Here is a 19,785-nt window from a genome sequence, read left to right on the forward strand (position 1 = left end):
TGATGGGTATGTAGGAGTGGTCTGGCCACAGGAAGTCTTTTCTAATGAGCTAGAACACAGGCAGGCTCAGTGGTTAGTGAACTCTGTCTGCTCTAGTGTCTTCCTGATTCCCCTCACTATGCTGAAGTATGCCTGGTGCCCTGGTGTTAGTGCTTACAGGCTCCACTCCCCTGGGGCTCAGGATCTCCTCCTAGGTCACTGAGGTGACACTGTCTGGGACAGCTCTGGTCCTGCACTGGTCCCCTTCAGCCACAGCAAGAGAGACCCCTCCCCCTTTGTGATTTTTCTAGCTTCATGGACTAAGAGACTGTTTACCCTTCTGCTAATCCCACTATTCCAGAATTTTTCTTGGGGAAATATTCCCTGGGTTTTTCAAGGTCAACAAGGGGAGGTGGACAGCATTTACAGATCACTCCACCATCTTGGATCCCAGAAGTTCAAGTAGGTGTCCTACAGACATTTAATCTGCAGGTTGTTAGTCTCAGGAGCAGCTACTGCTTTTACCTGAGGTTCTGTGTTTCTCTCTCATTCAGTTCCAATGGACTCCCATCTTGCGCTGGTATATTTGAGAATTTGCTCTGCTGCTGCTGCTTCCAACTTCCTGGTAGTTTCTGCTCAGCTTTGCTATCATAGGGTCCATGCTGGTACAGCCTGTGCACTGTGCACTCTGCGCTGTTCCAGCCCCATGCAATAGATCCTTCCCATTGACCTTCCAGGCTGCCCTGGGCTGGAAATCTATCACACCCTGTCTCCTAGTGCATTCTGCCACGCTAAAATTTGTTCAGATTCTCTTTTTAGGGGTATCGGAAGTAGTTTGTCCTATAGTTTCGGTGAGTTCTTGCTCTCATTCCTCCATCTTGGCTCCACCCTCACTAAAAATTATTTTAAATTAGCATTAAAAATAGTGCTTTATGATAAGCAGTGTGTTGTAAAATTCCTTGGGAATTAGAAGAGCCTGGCATCAAATCCTGCACCTGCTAGAGGTGGGCTGTGTGAACCCTGGGCATGTACCCTAGGTAACTTTCTAAGACTATGAAGCAGTTGCTCATTATTGTTACAGGAAGTTTCCTCCCTGGGAGTTCCAAGTACCAGTCAAAGCATAGGTCCAGATTCCTGTCTGCTTCTGCCTCATTAGATACTTAGCCTTAAACATTAAAAAATCTATCTTGTGCTTTCATTGGTATGGAGAATTCTTCCAATAGGAGAAATTCCTTTTATCAAGGTAGATTGGCACACATGTGGCAACTTAGCAGTTCAGAGCTATGGTATCTAAATCAAATGAAGTGAGTGTCAAAAATCCTTACCTGAGGATCCCTGTGGCTGCACGGTAACATTTGTTTAAAAATGTACTGTTATCTATGTTTTATTGTACTTTTATTTATTCTGTTCACTACTCCCCAAGTACATTTTCATGTGGCTTAGGCTGCACTCCAGAGTGTTGCAGGCTGAGAATTTGACACCTCTGGGCAGCTGAGAAGTAAAGACAATTGTCCAGAATCCTCTTTGGTGTGTGTGAGGGGTGGGATTGACTCCAGGTCTTCCTGCCCTGAGGTGGGCTCTCTCTACTGCACCTGACTGCCTCACTCAATCATCAATACAAGTCAAAACAAAATTAATGCAAAATTTGGTTTAATACTATTTAAATTTAAATGAAATATCTTCACTGCCTAAAGTATATTGACATTATTCTAGTGGCCCCCTCTAAATCCCAATCAGAATTCATTTGTCCATTCATTTTCCTTTCCTTTTCTTAATATGATCTTAGTTAGTATACTAACTAAGAATGGATCTAAGATCCATTCTTTTAGCTCTTTTTAATTTTTTTCTTGGCAGTATTTTTCTAAACTCTATCTAGATTTCTTGGACATCCTCATACTTATCCCTCTTAAAAATCTCTTACTATCTGTGTGGTGTTGGGCCTCAGTTTCTAATCTGGAAAATGAGTTAGAAAAGGAAACAGCAAAATGCTCCGGTATCTTTGTCAAGAAAACTGCAAATGGGATCAGAAACAGTTGCATGTGATTGACAGTACTGAACAAGAAACTGCTTTGATTGTTATTCACAGTCATAAGCTTGACAGCCTTGGTCTAAGGAACTCTTTTGACCAAATTCACTTTCTGCCTAGATGTGGATGAATGTTCCCAGAGTTCCCATCCTTGTGGTCCCAATACCAACTGCACCAACATCTTTGGAGGATATACATGCAGCTGTTTACCTGGATTCTCTTCTGCCCATGGAAATTCTTGGATCCCTGGTAGGACAGGACCCTTCCAATGCACAGGTAATAGTCACGGTGCCGCGGAGGACTTGATCTTGTGTCTGGTATTGTCTTCTCTGGGCTTGGGTGTTTTATGACTTTCTGAAAACATCTCCCCCCAACTTTCTGCTGCTCTGCAGATATCAATGAATGTATCAAAGAAACAGCCTGCCCCCTACATTATACCTGTCAGAACACCCCAGGAAGATATGAGTGTACCTGCAGTTCTGGCTTCACCTTTAGGAACTCTCAGTGAGAAATTACCCAGGACACTAAGACACTTGGAGTTTTCTTGGGTTCTCAACCATAAGCTTGACAGTCTTGGTCTATGCAACTCTTTTGACCAAATTCACCTTCTACCTAGATGTGGATGAATGTTCCCAGAGTCCCCATCCTTGTGGTCCCAATACGAGCTGCACCAACAGCTTTGGAGGATATACATGCAGCTGTTTGCCTGGATTCTCTTCTCCTCATGGAAATTCTTGGATCCCTGGTAGGACAGGACCCTTCCCATGCACAGGTAATACTCATGGTACCACTGATGACCTGATTTTATTACTAATATTCTCTTCTCTGGGCTTGGGTGTTTTGTGACTTCCTGAAAGCATCTCCCCACTGCTGCTCTGCTTATATCACTGAGTGCCTCAATAAAACAGCCTGCCCCCAGAATTATACCTGTCAGAACACCCCAGGAAGTTATGATTGTGCCTGTAGTGCTGACTTCACCTTTAGGAACTTTCAGGGTGAAGATACTCAGGACACTAAGACATGATCCATCTTGGAGTTTCCTTAGGTTCACTTTTTCATTCTCTTAAAAATAATTTTCTATTGCCTGAGTGTCTCCTCTATGAGAGGCCCTATGAAAATACATAAACAAATACATAAACAAATGGTCCTTGTCTTCAGAGATGTTGTGATCTCCTTGGAAAGACAAGATATATTTTCTACAATTTGCTTGGAAGAACATTCATTAAGAAAATGAATACTTCAAAGTTCTGGGATTATGCTTGTCTGTGCATGGAAACAGGTGATGCGGAAAGAGACTGAATGTGGAATTAAAGAATCTAAGTTCAAATTCCCTCATCACTGACTCCCTCCACCTAAACTGCTAATTATTTTGGCTAAAATGGCCTGGAGATGTGTATGTATATATATATATATATATATACACACACACACACATACATATATATATATAATTTTAGAAGTTGTAAAATTGATTCAATAATTAATTCTCTTTTCAGCACTCTTTAAATACCCCAAAGTTTAACTCTCTGCCCTCCATCATGGGTCTTGCTTGACTGACAGAAATATAACCCCAAGTAGCAGCAGAGCACATTCCTGCCTCTGTTTTTGCCCTGGCTGCTTTCTCTCTCTCATCCATCTACTGCAGTTTCTCTGTGCTGCTCCCGTGTCTTTCTTCATGCTTACAAATCCAACCAATCTATGTTATGCTGGCATCAAAATGGACTGGAACAAGTTCATCTAATTAGTGGAAACACTGTTCCCCTTAATTCCATGATTATATTCCAACAGATACATTCTATAATCCTGGAAGTTTAGGCAACAATGCCATTAGTCCATTCAAGAACTTCTGCACTACATGAAATTGTTTCTCTGCGTCCTGTTTCACTTTTAATCCTTACTGTGTGTGTTTGTCCTTCATTGTGGAAGAAGACCATGCCATCAGAGAAATGAAGACATGACTTGCACTTGACTTTGTTTTGAGTGAGGGAGGGCTGTGCAGGTCACCAGCCTCACTTCTCCTCCAGAGCCATCTGAATCCAGGGACTGGAGATGACCCAGGATGAGGCAGTTAGGGTTAAGTGACTTGCCCAAGGTCACACAGCTAGTGAGTGTCAAGGGTCTGAGGTGAGATCTGAACTCAGGTCCTCCTGACTCCTGTACTGGTGCTCTATCCACTGCACCACTTAGCTGCCCCTAATCCTTACTAGTCATTAGCTGGAGAAATCTTCTGCTCCTCTCTACTTAAAACTCTACTTTCTCTACTCATAGTCTTCCTAAACTTTTCCAGTCAACTATCATCCTTATAAGGGCATTTAGAATATAAATGGTTCTCTTTAAGCCAGAAAATAGCAAAACATTATTCAGTTACCTGGACCCTGAACTGACCAATCAGAACACAGCTCCCCTCACTAGGAGACCAAAGTAGTCCCAAATACTTATATGATTTTCCATATTTTTGTCATAAAACACACGTGTATATAAGGCACAAAACATATGTACAAATTACTGTTTATTTTCACTCATATACCTCTGGTTTTAAAATATATGTTCTTTCTCTGCCTCATTAAAACTGTTTTCATACAAATGAGGCATCATTCCACCTTGTTGAGAAGAGATCCTAGTCCTCACATCTACACTTTTCCTAATTTTCTCTCCAAGATTGTGCAAAAACTATCTGAAAGCTGTGATTCTTCATATGCATGTTACCACTATATATTTAAAAAAAAATATGGGTACTTTTCCCCCTTACAATAGGCATCAAAAATATCCATAATGATGGCAATATCTCATATCACTTGATGATATAAATTTCCTTCTTTATCCAAAATTTTTTTTGTCCTTTTCATCATTAACTGCTCCCTATATAAAAGATTGTAGAGAGATAGTACACCTTCTACATACTACCGATGAGTCACCAATATGCACTGGTGGAGGGAATTTCCCACACTATGGAAATTTTGAGTTCTGGCCCTCTAGTCCTTTAGTCCTCCCCACTTCCTAACTCTCCCATGTGGTAAGTGGTCCAAATATTATTACTTCCACTTTTCAGACAAGGTAAGTGATACTCAAGAAGGGGAAGTGACCTGATGAAGATTCTGACCAGTCAGAGCTAGGCTTTTCCTGAAGTAGCAGTACTGTTACCTATAAAATCCAGGGACTGAGAGAGAATTCTAGCTATCATGGGCAAGGAAGCAAGGAAGACAAGCTGATGGGGGAGGGGACACGAGAAGAGATAAGAAAAAGAACTAGTGCTTTGGACATAGTCACATTTGTACATTCTGTAGGCAGCTACCATTTACCAATCTTTCTATTATTTATCACCTTAGAGTTCCTCCCTTGCCTCCTCCCATACACTGAAACAAAGAAGTTCCTTAGGCCCTAAACAGCTGGGAGAATGAGACATGTTGCTGACTCTCTATAGAGAAGAGATAGGAACAAGGTCATAACAGGACTATTCTCCCGTTCTTTAGCCCCTGGGGTGGCAGTAAGGGTGATCAGGGACACATGGAGCTTGTCTTTGGTTTGGGGTTCCAATGGAATTTGGTTGTAATCAGTCAATTTGTGGAACTTGACAGCATTTTCTTCTTCAATTCTCCAGATGTGGATGAATGTATGGATGCCACAGCTTGCCCAACACATGCTATCTGTACCAACACACCAGGAAATTATTTCTGCACGTGTAAACATGGATATAAGCCAAGCACTTCAGAAGTGAACTTCCGAGGCCAAGGAATACAGTGCAGAAGTGAGTGAAGGGGATTCCTGTGAAGTCTATCTGAGCTGGTTGGCAAAGAGAGGCAGGGAATTTAGACCCCGTTTTGGACTCTTTAGCTTAGAGGGATGAAAGTAGAGAGGAACACCATGAATGCGGTCCATAAAAGAAAGAAACACTTGGTTTAGGTAAAAGACAGCTTATCCATCTAGTCCTGGAAAGCCAGAACTGGAGAATGTGCCTAGCTGGGGAATAAAAGAAAGTGAGTGGGGAGGACTTTGTATTTTATGCTATCCTAAAAGAAATAGGGAGATACTGAAGGTTTTGGAGGAAAGAAATCCAATGGTCAAATCTATTTAAAAAACTTTTCTGGCCATCAAGGAAAAGAATAATAACAATAATTCCCATGTATATAGTAACTCTGGGTTTGCAAAGTATTTTAATTAAAATAACCAGATGAAGTAGGTGGTACAAACATTACCATACATCACTTGTCAATAAACATTTATTAAGCACCTACTTTGTGCCAGGCACTCTCTTCAACACTGGGGAGACAACTAAGAAAAAGACAGTGCCTGACTTCAGGGAGTTTACTCTCTAATCAGGGAAGACATTGTACAAAAAGGAAGCTGAAAAGTGTGTGTGTGTGTGTGTGTGTGTGTGTGTGTGTGTGTGTATGTGTGTGGTTCCAGAGGGTACCTGACCCAGGGGCATGATATTGATGGGATCGAAAGCAAACCAAGCAGCTGGTGAGAAATTCTGAAGCCTCTAGGATTCAATTACAATATTCTTCCTACAATACCAGTATTGGTGGGTTGGCTGAGAAGTGTGGGTAGGGAGAGTTATGAGCCAGGTCCTGTCTTGAGACAATGGGGTGTCTAGCCACATGGGGAGGCCTATGCAATTCTTTCTTTCCCTTCCCTTCCCCACCCACAACCCATGGTCACCCTCACTTCCACCATACCCTGGCCTGACTGATGCTTTTGGGATCTTTAACTATGCCTTATCTTACTGAAGCATAAACATTGCTTATTTTGGGCCTCCTAGAGATTCCAGTCAGGTGCAAAGTAGACTTGGTGGATGAGGGACAGGTGCGGCATTGCCAGAGCAATTCAACTGTGCTCCCAGAACATGTAAGTGATGATTTTCCTTAAAAAAAAAAATAATCTCATGTCCTTTTGTTGCTTTTGAAGGAATTATTGTAGAGCCAGAAGTAAAACCCCCAGTGGATGTGAAGGGGAGGGGAGGGCAGGACTTGACTCTAAATGAAGGCTTTATCTGGACAGTAGATTTATGGGCCAGAGAGTAAGATCTTGTTTGGGTGTTCAGTTGTGTCCAACTCTTTGGGACCCCATGGACCAGAGCATGCCAACACTGTGTAAGGATTTATGGGCAAAAATAAAGGAGTAGCTAGCCATTTTCTTTTCCAGTGGATTAAGGCAAACAGAGGTGAAACAACTTGCCCAGGGTCACATAGCTAGTAAGTATTTGAGGCTGGATTTGAACTCAGGTCTTCTTGACTCCAGGTCTGGTGCTCTGTCCACTGAGCTACCTAGTTTCTGCCAAAAGCCTTCATGAAGGCACTAGGTTTTCTACCTGGTTTTCCACTTGGATAAAAGGAAGGAGAATCTAACTCCCTGGGCTGATATTTAGCCTGGGACATTGCATTATCATGGTTAAGCTGGGTGTTTTAGAATGTGTTACAATGAAGGAAAGCAAAAGACCTAGGTTAGATGTCATCATGGCAAAGAAATCCTACTGTAGGGAATATGGAAACTTGGGTAGTTTCCCCAGCCTATCTTGGGTCTGTGTTTCTTTGTACTGTGGGTGTCCTTGTTAGTGGGACTCTGCCAGAAGCTGCCTGAGGACTGAGGCACAAGACGCATGAAAGGGCTGGTCAGTGATGACACTACTTGAAGCTCAGCAACACTTTCCTTCTTGACACCTTCTGAAGTCTTTTCTATTCCTGTGGCTATACTTGGGTCAAAGGTTGTGGGGCCAAGATAGTCTATGACTGCTAGATCCTGAAGGATAGGCAAGCCAAGTCAAGTCAACAAGTGTTTATTGGATACTTACAATGCACCAGACACTGTGTTGAGTGCTAGGATATAAAAAAAATCAAAAACATTGGCCTTGACCTCAAGGAGCTTATATTCTAATTGGGAGATAATAAGGAAACAACTATGTACCATACATATAAGATTTATACAGAGGATAGAGAGGCAATCTCTGAAGGAGGGAATGCAATAGTAGTATGAGAGAACAGGGAACTACTTGGCAGACAGTTGTTTGGACTTCTTGGCAATGTAATGGGTCAGTATCAAGGACCATGGGTCCATGACAACTGTTGGGGAAGGACTGATGACCACCATTGCAGAAATAACTGTAAATCCCCCATGGAAGCTAATGTACTTTATTGCTTATGATTTGTGCAATTTCTCTCGATTAGGGTCCTGTTTACACAGCTTTGCTGGTTTGGAGTGGGTTTTGCATGTTCGCTAAATGGCAAAACTCCAGCTTTTATCAGACAGTCAGCTTTGATTTTTTTGTATAAAATTTTCTCTACCACCCTGTCTTTACAAAGCCTTGTCATATCAGTGAGGTGATCCCAGGTTCTCAAGGGCTATTACAATGGAGGACAGTTGGGATTAGAATCCAAGACCTTTGCTTCCAAACCCAGGGTTCTTCCTGTTGCATTGTGCAATGGATTGGGTGGTTGGACTCAAGGTTCCAAAGTCCTAGGGACCTCTAATTTAACACAATCTTGTACTTTTCCCTCTTTGGGCACAGATTTTCTTCTGTATGCTAATGGACTCCATTTTCAGTGCTACGGAAGACATCTGTGAGAACAAGACCTCCACTGTGTCTCTAGAGGTAAGCATTAAGTCAGAGGAGTCATCAGTATGGGAGTATTGAGACACAGACAAGGAAGCTTAATAACAGCTGGCCAGAGCTAAAACTAAGGTAGGACAGCTAAGACTTTGCCCTGGGGATGTAAATTTAGGAAGTGCAAAAATGTAACTCGTACTCCACTTCAGCAGAATACTAGGAGATGAGGTAAGGTGAGGCTCTGAGAAGATGCCAGAGGTGTAGAGGAAGAGGACTTTCTGGGATCAAAAGCTATAGGGACCATGGACTGCAGTTTGTTTCCTCCATTCCACAGAGAAACCTGTCTCATCCAGACCCCTCCCCAATAAAGTCAAGTGCTTCTGAACTTGACTCCTCAATGCTCCCTCCCCTTCCTTCCTTTTAGGTGCATTAGCCTCTCTCCTTCTCTCCTTCCATAAGCAGCATTTTTTTTAAGGAAGTAAGAAGATTATGTGATCCCCAAACCCTTGCGTTGGACTGGATGACCTTAAAGATCCCTTCCAATTCTAAGATATTATTCCTTAAGGCACTAGCAGTGATTTCCACTCCCCACCCCTATCCCAAATGAATTTCTCTTAATTATGATTTAAATATTTGTATGGTGCTTTTGTTTTTACATTGCCTTCATTTTCAAATATATCCATCCCTCCTCTGCTATCCAGTGAATAATTCCTTGTAACAGAGAATGAAAAAGAAAAGGATGAGGGAAGCAATTCAGCATCAACCCTATCTGAGAGTATATGGAATATTCCACACTCATAGTCCCCCACCTCTGTAACATTTTCTTTGGATCATTACAAGCTTAGTCATCACTCTACTCCCTCTTTGAATTTTGAGGGTATATTTCATATTGCTTGCCCTAATTGGTGCCACTTGTTCTGAGATGTGGAAGTCCTGGGGGTTCATTTCACCATTTACAGCTCTATGTCTGGCCTAAGATTTTGGCTTAAACCATGGCTTCATTTATGAACACAAGGTGAGCAAGATGGAGGTGGATTAGGGGTTAGGGCTCTGGGACTTTATTTCAGAGTTTTGAAAGGATTTAGGCCCCCAATCCCCTGGCCTCTGTCTCACAGGGATAACTTCCTTTCCCTTCCCTTCCCTTCCCTTCCCTTCCCTTCCCTTCCCTTCCCTTCCCTTCCCTTCCCTTCCCTTCCCTTCCCTTCCCTTCCCTTCCCTTCTTCTACTCCTCCTCCTCCTTCTCCTCCTCCTTCTCCTCCTCCTTCTTCCTCTTCTTCTTCTCCTCCTTCTCTTCCTCCTCCTCCTTCCCTCCCTCTCCACCTCTCTCCTTCCTGTCTCTATCTCCTTCTCCCCCATCTCCCTCTCTCTCCCTCCCCCCATCTTCCCCTCCTATTTTGCCTCTCATCTTCTAGCCCTAGATAAACTGGGAAGAGTTAAAGGATCTTTTTGAGAGGGAATTACCTCATTAGATTTCTCTGTACTCACATGTATCCTTCAAAATATTCTCCCTATCCCATTTCCTGCTTTAAAAAAAAGTCTGATTGATGTTCTTTTTTACATCACTTTCACTTACCAATGGTTCAGTGACTCTTTATCCCTTAATAGAACCCTCCCTTGAAAGAAGTACAGATAACCCAACAATAACTAGAACAAAAAATCCACAACACATTGGCTATATTTGTTAATGCATGGCTTTTTCTAGGCCCTGAAACCCTGTGCCTCTGATTGGTGACCCATTTGTATCCACCATATCTAGGCTCTTCTAGATCCATCATATTATAAATAACTGGCATATCACCATACATCCTTCTTCCTTTACCCTGATTTCCAGCTCTTTGTCCTGGAATACTAATCAGATCAACAGCACCATTTCTGGAAAAGACAAGTTAATCAGTTTTCCCATGGCTCCATTCACTCCCTCAGGATCTTCTCTAAGCAGTGTTTCCCTCTTTTAGAATGTAAAAGCCTTGAAGGCAAGGACTACCTTACTTCTTATGTGCCTGGTACATAACAAGCTTTTTCATTCATTCCTTTCTGCACCTCTGTTCGCCACAGAGTTCTTTAGAGTCCAGAAGTCTTTCAATATTATTTTTCTTCACATTTGTGTAGTCATTGGAAGTTTTGTTCTTTCCTGATCATTTCTCTAGTATGGCTCATATTTTCTATTCTTTTCATTTAGTCTAGATGCTGCAGCTGAGAAGGTAGGGGGCCGGAGGAGGAGGCATTAGAGATCATCTAGTACAACCCCTTCATGATGTAGATTTCTTGCTCTAAGACCATCGTTAAGCCCAATTCACTCTGGAGTTCATAGACTGGCCCACCTAGCACAGAGTCTCTTTTACCCAGGAACCCTGAGGGTCTTCCCTTTCAAATTTGACTCTTTTGTTATTTTTTTTTTTTTTATTAAAAGGGGCATGAGTAATTACTTAAAGAGGCCTATTCACTGAATGGGTGTATCTCACTCAAAGTGAGAATTTGATAAGACCTTAGCCTAAAATGGCCAGGGTCTCCCATCCTGGGTCATCTCCAGTAATCCTGATGAATATTAGGCCAATGGACCCAGATGGCTTAGGAGGAGAAAGTGAGGCTGGTGACCTTGCACAGCCCTCCCTCACTCAAATCAAAATCAAGTGCAAGTCATGTCACCATCTTGATGTGGTCCTCTTCGAGAACAAAGGACAAACACAACAACAGCAGGTAATAGATTGTATTGGAAGTTGATCAGGATTGGCCTATGGGATGACGGTGGAGGCAGAGAAAAGCAGAAGGAAGATGAATCCCTTCTCCTGTCCCTAAGCATCTGTTGCCTTTCTCAGTGGTCAAGCTTAGATGGAGCTGAGTGGACTCTTGTGCACACTTAAATCTCTCATTACAGAAACATCAATAAGTGTGTACTGAGAAAAGTCTTCTCTTCTGACAGAAAGCTGCTGAGGACTTGGCATCTGTCCTTGAAGAGACATCTACATGGCACAACTTGAGTCAGGAGGGGACCTCAACCCTGGCAACAGCTTTTCTGGAAAGTGTGGAGAGCGCCACATTGGCAGCTTTTGCCAGTCTCTCTGGGAACACAAGTCAGACAGTGGAGAATGAATATCTAGGTGGGAACCACTACTACTGATGAGCTGAAACCTATGTCCTTCTTCCCTCCCTCTCTCCCTCCCTCCCTCCCTTGCTTCTTTCCTTGTTATATTCATTCAATACACCGCATGCAGAGCACTGTGCTAGACTCTGAAGAAAGTATGAAGTTTATATAACACAGAGTTCCTGCTCTTATCAAACTCAGTAGTGAAGAAGACAGAAAATAATACAAGAGAAATGCATCAGAGAGATACAAAATCAAGTGCTATTTGAAATCTATGGAGGGAAAGGTTATTAGTGACTGGGGGGATTTGATCAGGGAAGGCTTCATAAAGGAGGTAGCATTTCTGTTTCTCGGATTCCATGATTCCTTACGCTGCAGCTCTGAGCAAGCCGGGTAACCTATAGCCATCCCAGAGAGTTCCCAGCAAGTGACTTCCCCTGCCCATGTTCCAAACTATTGCCATTAGGTTTTAAACAATGTCTAGATTTGGGGCATGCTGGCAGGTAGAGCTTGCCTCTATCTAATTGGTTTTGTCTTTGCTTTAGCTTCTTCGTACTATGCTGCCTCCTCAGAGGTCCATCCCTTAGGGTTGAGAGTCTGCTGTAGCCTCCTTCCTCCAGCCTCTGCTCTCATCTCTCTGCTGTCTATGACTCTTCTTCCTTTGAATTCATTATCAAATATTTCTGGGATCTGTTCTCAGACACCTGTTGGCCCTTCAGTTCTCTCCTTTTACTGAAAAATTGAGTCATAATATCATAGATTTAATGTAAGGATATTTAGAGGTCCCCTTATTTTACAGAAGAGGAAACTGAGGCACAGAGAGGTTAAATGGCTTGCCCTAGGCCACACAGTAAATGACAAGATGAGGATTTGAAACCTAGGTTCTTCTGACTCCAAATGCTGTGCTCTTGCCACAACACGATAGCTTGGCTCTTTCTTGGAATTGTAGAAACAATTCTTTGAGCATTTTGGAGAATTGCTTTGCTGGGAGATGTTATCCAACATGAACTCTTCCTTCCCTTTCTAGAGATCAAGAGCAAAGTTATCCAAGACGAATGCCTGACGGAAAACTTAGTCTTGACCTTGTCAGCCAAAGGTGATTCCATGCAGATTGAGTGCAACACCATAAATGAATCTGTGTCCTTGGGCACATTATCAGGTGGGTCAAAACTTTAGAGGACTCTAGAAGAGGGCTTGAGATAAACTGTAACCTGGCTGCCTTCCTGCAAGGCCAGGAAGGGGGCCCATTTTTACCTCACCACTGTGGTTCTGCTAAGGTGGCCACCTTAGAATACGAGGGCAATTGTCTCCATCTGTTCCTTTCTTCAGCGACAAGGTTTGGCAATAAGAATGCTACTAATGACTGACTTTTGCATAGGTCCCAAAATATTTCCTAAGCACTTTACATTACATCTTTTGATCTGTACAACAACCCAGTGAGATAAGAGCTATAAATATTATTGTTATTTTGTATGTAACAAGGAGATTGTTCAACAAGGGTCCAGTTCCTAGAGAATGCTCAGTAGCCATGTGGATTGGCCACAGGGATGGGACAACTCTCAATGAGCCACAACGAGGGACCAATCTTTTGTTGTTCAGTCATTTTCAGTCATTTGGTTGAAGTTTGACTCTTTGGGATTCCATTTGTGATTTTCTTGGCAAAGATACTGGAGTGGTTTGCCATTTCTTTCTCCAGTTCATTTCACAGATGAGAAAACGGAGGCAAACAGGATTAAGTGACTTGCCCAGGTTCACACAGCTAGTAAGTATCTGAGGCCAGATTTGAACTCAGGAAGATGAGTCTTCCTGACTCCAGGTCTGTCATTGATCAGTCTTTAGAGCATGTATAATAATCTACCTGAATTGGCAGCAAGCAGAGGATACTGAAAGTGGGTCCAAGGAACTGGGCTTCACTGACTAATCCCCTACCCCCATTATATACAGACAAGGAAACTGAGGTTCAGAGAAGTGACTTGCTTAGGGTTCCACATTTAGTAAGTGACTTAATCAGAAGTAGAACTCTGGTCTTCCTGACTCGAAGTCTGCTCTATCCATTCAACCACATTGCCTCTGGATAATAGTGATATGCTCTTTAAAGAATCACACAACTAAAAAATTTATACTCTGGACAAATCTGGTTCTCTTGAATCAAAGGCCAATGTTCTTTCTGTGGTATCATGTTTATTTATGTCAAGTATAGATTTAAGCCCTGGAGACCACAATCTGATAACTGATCTTCCTAGCTGCAGTTTCTAGTGTTCATAAGAAAGAGTGGGCATAACATATATTCTTCCATTTGAACCTCACAACAGTGCCAGGAGATAGTTACTGCAAGTTCCATTATCATCATATGGCAGATGAAGGTCAGGGGATCAAGGGGTGGCCTCCAAGTCACAGGCTGAATAAGCAGCTGAATCAGTATGTGCTCTGGTGCTCTTTCCAATACACCCTGACCCTTTTAGGCTACGACCTTTTGAGGTACTCCCTTAGAGTGAGGCAATGCCCATTCAGTGAATAGGCCTCTTTAAGAAGTGAGTCAAGAGATGGTCCCTTTAACTAGAAAGAAAGAAAAAAAAATCAAGCTGGGAGGGGAAGACCCTCTGGGTTGTTGTTCCAAAGAGAAACAATTACCATTGACATTCACTCTAAGCTTGGAGGGCCCAAAATGCAGCCATTAAGTGGAGCTTGGGCAGGGACCTCTTGTGGTCCAATCTATGAGCTTCAGAGTGAACTGGGTTTTAGGTTTTGTGAAATGATGCAGAAAGAAAGAAAGAAGGAAAGGAAGGAAGGAAGGAAGGAAGGAAGGAAGGAAGGAAGGAAGGAAGGAAGGAAGGAAGAAGAAGAAAGAAGGAAAGAAAAATCTAGCCAGTAAACTTCAAATTAACTGGGTAGGTTCAGGCCATCAAAATTTACTTTCCTTTGGAGAGGAGAAAGAGAGGGAGAGAATGAGCTGAGTTACCCAACTGGCTTGGTCCCCATTCAGGCACCTCAGTCTACTTACAGGTTGTATTTGTCCTTCGTTTTCAAAGAGGACCATGACATCAGGGAAATGATTGCATCCTGGGCTATCTCCAGTCGTCCTGATGAATATCTAGTCACTGGATCCAGAAGACTCTGGAGGAGAAAGTGAGACTGGTCACCTTGCACAGCCCTCCCTCACTCAAATCAAAGGCAACTGCAAGTCATGTCATCATTTCCCTGATGTCATGGTCCTCTTCCAAAATGAAGGACAAACATAGCAAGTATACCACCTTCTCTCTAAATAGACCGGCCCCTCTTGGTGCAGGAACAGTGTCTCTGGTCCCACAGATTGATGGAATCCTGGAGGACTTGTATGAGCAAAGGCTCTGAGTCTTTTCAGGACAGATTATGAAAGCAAGTGGAGAAGAGAAGCAGTGGGACTGAGGAAAATATTTCATTTATTTAAAAACAAATTTTTATTGATTAATTTAAACAATAATATATTAAAATAATAAAATAGTGTAATAAAGAATAAATATTTTAATATTTCTATTTTATTGATTACTATTTATATATTGTATTTAATGAATAACATGTTTTAATACATGACAAAATAATATTTTAATTAATATGACATTTATTTTATTTCAACAGATTATTATACTTTATAACAAAGAGCCCTCTTTTCCAAGTACCTAAGTGAATACCTTTCCCAAACTGGCCTTGCTTTCTCTTCCTTGAACTTCTTACCTTTGCCCCTTCTTCACAGATCAGCTCAGGTGCCACCTTTGATGAGAAACTGTTTCTAACACAGCTTTTGAGGCACAGTGATGCCACAGTACACAGAGTGCTGGACCTGGAATCAAAAAGTTGTTGTTGAGTCATTTCAGCTGTGTCTGATTCTTTGTGACTCTATTTGGGGTTTCCTCAGCAAAGATTCTGGACTGGTTTGCCATTTCCTTCTCCAGTTCATTTTACAGATAAGGAAACTGAGGCAAATGGGGTTAAGTGACTTGCCCAGGGTCACCCAGCTAGTAAGTGTCTCAGGCTGGATTTGAACTCACAAAAGAAGTCTTCCGGACTCCAGACCTGATACTCTATTGACTGTACCATATAGGTGCCCAAAATCGGAGACCTGAATTCAAAACTAAAATTAAACATTTCCTAGGTCTGTGACCTATGCAAGTCACTTAGTTTCCTCAACTCTAAAATGGGAATAATAAGAGCTCCTACCTCCTAGTGTTACTGTGAGGATCAGCTGAGATAATATTTGTAAAGCGCTTAGCACAGTGCCTGGCACCTGGTGCCATATAAATGCTAACTATTATTAGTATTATTAATGTCCCTAGTTGTTATTGCTTGCTCTGTCTCCTCTCTTCTGAAACGATCATGAATATTGTGATCTGCTTACATACATCCCCCTCAGTGAAATGTAAGCTACTTCAACCAATCAATTAATTGGGAAGAATTTATTAAGTGTTTGCTATGTGCCTGGTACTGGGTTAGGTTCTGGAGTTGCAAAGACTACAGTGAAATAGTCCCTGCCCTCAAGAAGCTTATATTCTCATGGTAGAAACAATATAAATAGAAATAGTTATATTCAAAATAGATACAAAGTAACTTTGGGAGAGACAACACCAGCATGGTAGGGTTGGCTGGGGTGGAGGCAATGACCTGGAAAGGTCTAGTGCAGAAGCTGAATCTTCAAAGAGAGGAGGCATTCTGAGAGCTTCTTGGGATCGTTTATTTTTGTCTCAATAGCTCCAGTACCTAACAAAATTCCCGGAAAACAGTGGTGCTTAATAAATGCTTGTTTTTTGGATTCCCATAAAATGCTTGTGTTTGGATTTCCATAAAAAGTTCTCAATTGAATGACTTTGCCCAAGAAGGGCACATTTGGGAAGTTTGCTGTTGGCCAGAAATGAGGCCCCAAGGCTATAATTTTAGTCATTTGGAGTCAACATTGTCTGTGGTTATTTGTCACAAGGATTGTTGCTTGCTGGAGTTGCCTTTATTGGTACAAGTTCCAGTCATTTTGTATTTTGTTTTCTCTTGGTTAGACTTTCTTCTTTCTGCAGCATTTCCTATGAGATTTCCCATATTTCTCTCAATTCCACATATTCATCCTTCTCCATGGTCCATTAATATTCCATTATATTCATCTACATAACTTGTTCAGTCATTTCCCAGCACATTGTTTGTTTCCTTATGTTTGCTTTTACAGACAATGTCATTATACAGATCCCTAATTAAAAATCCTGGTAGGCTGGGAAATTGAGGTGGGACTAGGAGCAGGGACAGCAGTGACGGAAAGTCTTAGGAGAGAGTCTGACAGAGGGTGCTGTTGTGTGTTATGAATATTTTGGGTATATATAGGTGCTTCCTTTCTGTCACTAAGAAAAAGGTACATTTTATCCTCCCCCCCCTCCATTTGTGAATATTCTCTTCAACAACCAACCAACATTCATGAAATGCTACATAGAAGGCTATGTGCCAAGTCTTGAAAAAAAGAAAGCTATGGACACAGGACCTGATCTTAAGGAGCTAACATATAACTGGGGCAGCTAGCTAGAGTGTCAGGCTTGGAGGCAGGAAAACCTGAGTTCAAAGCCAGCCTCAGATAATTCCTAGCTGTGTGATCCTGCTCTGTTTGTCTCAGAGTCCTCACCTGTAAAATGAGATCGTAATTGTAAAACACTTAGCACATTGGCATATAGAAAGTCCTATAGAAATGTTAGTTATTATTGTTCATTGGAGTGTTTCTCTGTGGAATGTTGATCAGGTATCACAGGAGTAGCTTTCACCTCTTTCCTGGGCATGGAGTCCATTCTGGATGAAAAATTCTTCTACATCCCAGACGCTAACTTGATCAGGTCTCATCAGAAACTTAGGATGAATTCTCGAGTGGTAGGTGGCATCATCACTGGTGAAAAAAAAGGCAACTTCTCCAATCTTATCATCACTACTCTGCAGAACCTCCAGGTAAGGATGGTTATCTCTGTCTTTGAACCGAACCTCCTGCAATCCCTGTTAAAGGCCCTTGTTAAATCATTGATAGGTTGTCTCTACCCATCATCCAGTCCCTAAATGTGTACTGAATGCCTCCTCAGCAAAGTTCCTAGGGATTTTCCCTAGGACAACACATCCAAAGGATGCTAATGGAACTTGTAATCCTTTGGTGTTTAGGAATAGCAGAGTTTACTAGGAGGTTACTGGATGATGGGCTGTGCTGAGCTCCTCCCCTGTCCTACCTTCTCCACATGTGTGACCTTGCATCAGTATCCCAGCACCTTTGTCTCCTCCCTGGAGGTAGTGGCCTGCACTCTGACTTACCTAGGAACACACTGTATCCAAAGCATGGTTTGTGGTACTTGTCCCTCATGCAAAAATTCCTGCTTTTGGTCTCTGACTCCTACATGACCAGCCCTGAATTCCATGACATTTGCCTCTGATACTGCTAAGGTTTTCGGTTTCCCTTTCAGTTTTGTAAGTGACAGGGAGTGTGTTGTCTACAGAGATCTCAGTCCTTCCATTCCACTACATTTCCTGTACCCATGCACACAACAGTCAACTCTCATTGCCATTAACACAGTGTATTTCTATGACTCTTTACAGTTACAAAGTGATTTATATATGCTAGCCCGATGAGGTATAGAGGGCAACTGTATAATGTCACAAATGAGGAAAATGAGACCCAGTGATAGGACAGTTGCAGCAACACAGCTATCTGATGGCTCAAACCCAGTTTTTCTGACTCAGAATCAGGTTTTTTTTCCCTTCTAGGTCATACTACTTTTGCTGTTAACACTGAATACATCAGGGGTGAATTATCTCAGTGTTTTGGGATTATGCTTTTGCAGCCAAAGAAGAGTTCGGACAGATCCATCTGCATCTCCTGGGATCCAAAGATTGAAGGTGGACGATGGACACCCACAGGCTGTATAACGCAATCCTCCAATGAGACCCATACCAAGTGCGGCTGCTATCACCTGGCCAACATGGCTGTTATCATGGCATCTGGGGATACCACGGTCAGTGGAGATGATTGTAGGAGGGGTTCCTGGACTTCTTGCCACAGGGAACATATTTTTACTGATCAGACAAATCGACCAAGGAATACTGAAGTATCAGTGATTTACTCACTCATTAATTCATCTGACGTTTATTTTTTCTTCAATAGCTTCTTTTTCTAAAAATTATTTTATTTGTTTTCAGTGTTCTACAATCACTTCCATATAACTTAGATTTTATTTCCCCTCCCTCCCACTCCATCCCCACTACTTCCTCCCTCCCTCCCTGAGATGGCATACAATTTTGTATAGGTTCTACACGTACATTCCTATTAAATACATTTCCACCTCAGTCATGTCGCGTAGAAGAATTAAAACGAATGGGAGAAATCATAAAGCAAACCAAAACATAACATAAAAGAAAATGATCTGCTACATTCTGCGATTGAATTCCATAATTCTTCCTCTGAATGTGGAAGGCATTTTGCCTTAAGAGACCACTGGGAATTTTTTAAGTCCTTGCATTGCAATGAAGTTTTAAGTCTACCAGAAAAAATCCTCGCACATTGTGGTTGTTCCTGTGTACAAAATTCTCCTGGTTCTGCTCCTTTTTGCTCAGCATCAGTTCATATAACTGACAAACACTTATTAAACACCAACAGTATGAAGTAGATCATTGCGAAGGGGGCTTAAGGAGATGCAAAGCTTAGGTAAGACATAGTCCCTGCCCTCATACAACTTCTAGTCTGCTAGGGACTAGAGACTTAAGTAACTACAGATTAAAAAATGCATATACTTGGCTTGCTTTAGATACTTAAATATGTCAAAGTCCTGTTTGAAATCTGAGAGAGGGAGAAAAAGTTATTGCTATTAAGGGGAAACCAGGGAAGATTTCCTGGAGGACTCATCATTTGAGGTTTTACAGGATGGGAAGGTTTTTAACAGATAAAAAGGTGTAGGGAAGAGATTCCAGGAATAAAGAGTAATGGGAACCATGGCAAGGACATCTTGAATGTAGGTCATGGTTTGGGGACAGAGAGTCAGCCAATCTGAACAGATAAGGCAGAGAGGGTAGAATGGTGCCAGATTGCAGGGTGCTTGAATACCGGGCCAAAGAATTTGAACTTGATTTGGTAGACGCTAAAGAACCATTGAACATTTTTGAAGAGGTGAAGTAACCAGATCT

At 42.0% G+C, this 19,785-nt stretch overlaps 1 protein-coding gene across 9 annotated transcripts in view; it reads left to right on the forward strand.

Annotated features, from left to right (window-relative positions):
* The window catches only part of ADGRE1 (adhesion G protein-coupled receptor E1), a 130,057-nt gene that overhangs the window by 93,871 nt on the left and 16,401 nt on the right, over nt 1-19,785 (forward strand). For all 9 annotated transcript variants that reach the window (XM_072602054.1, XM_072602059.1, XM_072602060.1 and 6 more), the window contains 9 exons: nt 2,126-2,281; nt 2,622-2,777; nt 5,604-5,750; nt 6,765-6,850; nt 8,508-8,591; nt 11,467-11,644; nt 12,656-12,787; nt 17,372-17,571; nt 18,450-18,620. In XM_072602054.1, coding sequence (XP_072458155.1) covers nt 2,126-2,281; nt 2,622-2,777; nt 5,604-5,750; nt 6,765-6,850; nt 8,508-8,591; nt 11,467-11,644; nt 12,656-12,787; nt 17,372-17,571; nt 18,450-18,620 — 1,310 coding nt within the window. The remainder of the gene's footprint in view (nt 1-2,125; nt 2,282-2,621; nt 2,778-5,603; nt 5,751-6,764; nt 6,851-8,507; nt 8,592-11,466; nt 11,645-12,655; nt 12,788-17,371; nt 17,572-18,449; nt 18,621-19,785) is intronic.

The sequence above is a fragment of the Notamacropus eugenii genome, chromosome 4 (assembly GCF_028372415.1).
Source record: "Notamacropus eugenii isolate mMacEug1 chromosome 4, mMacEug1.pri_v2, whole genome shotgun sequence".
NCBI classification, from domain to species: Eukaryota; Metazoa; Chordata; class Mammalia; order Diprotodontia; family Macropodidae; genus Notamacropus; species Notamacropus eugenii.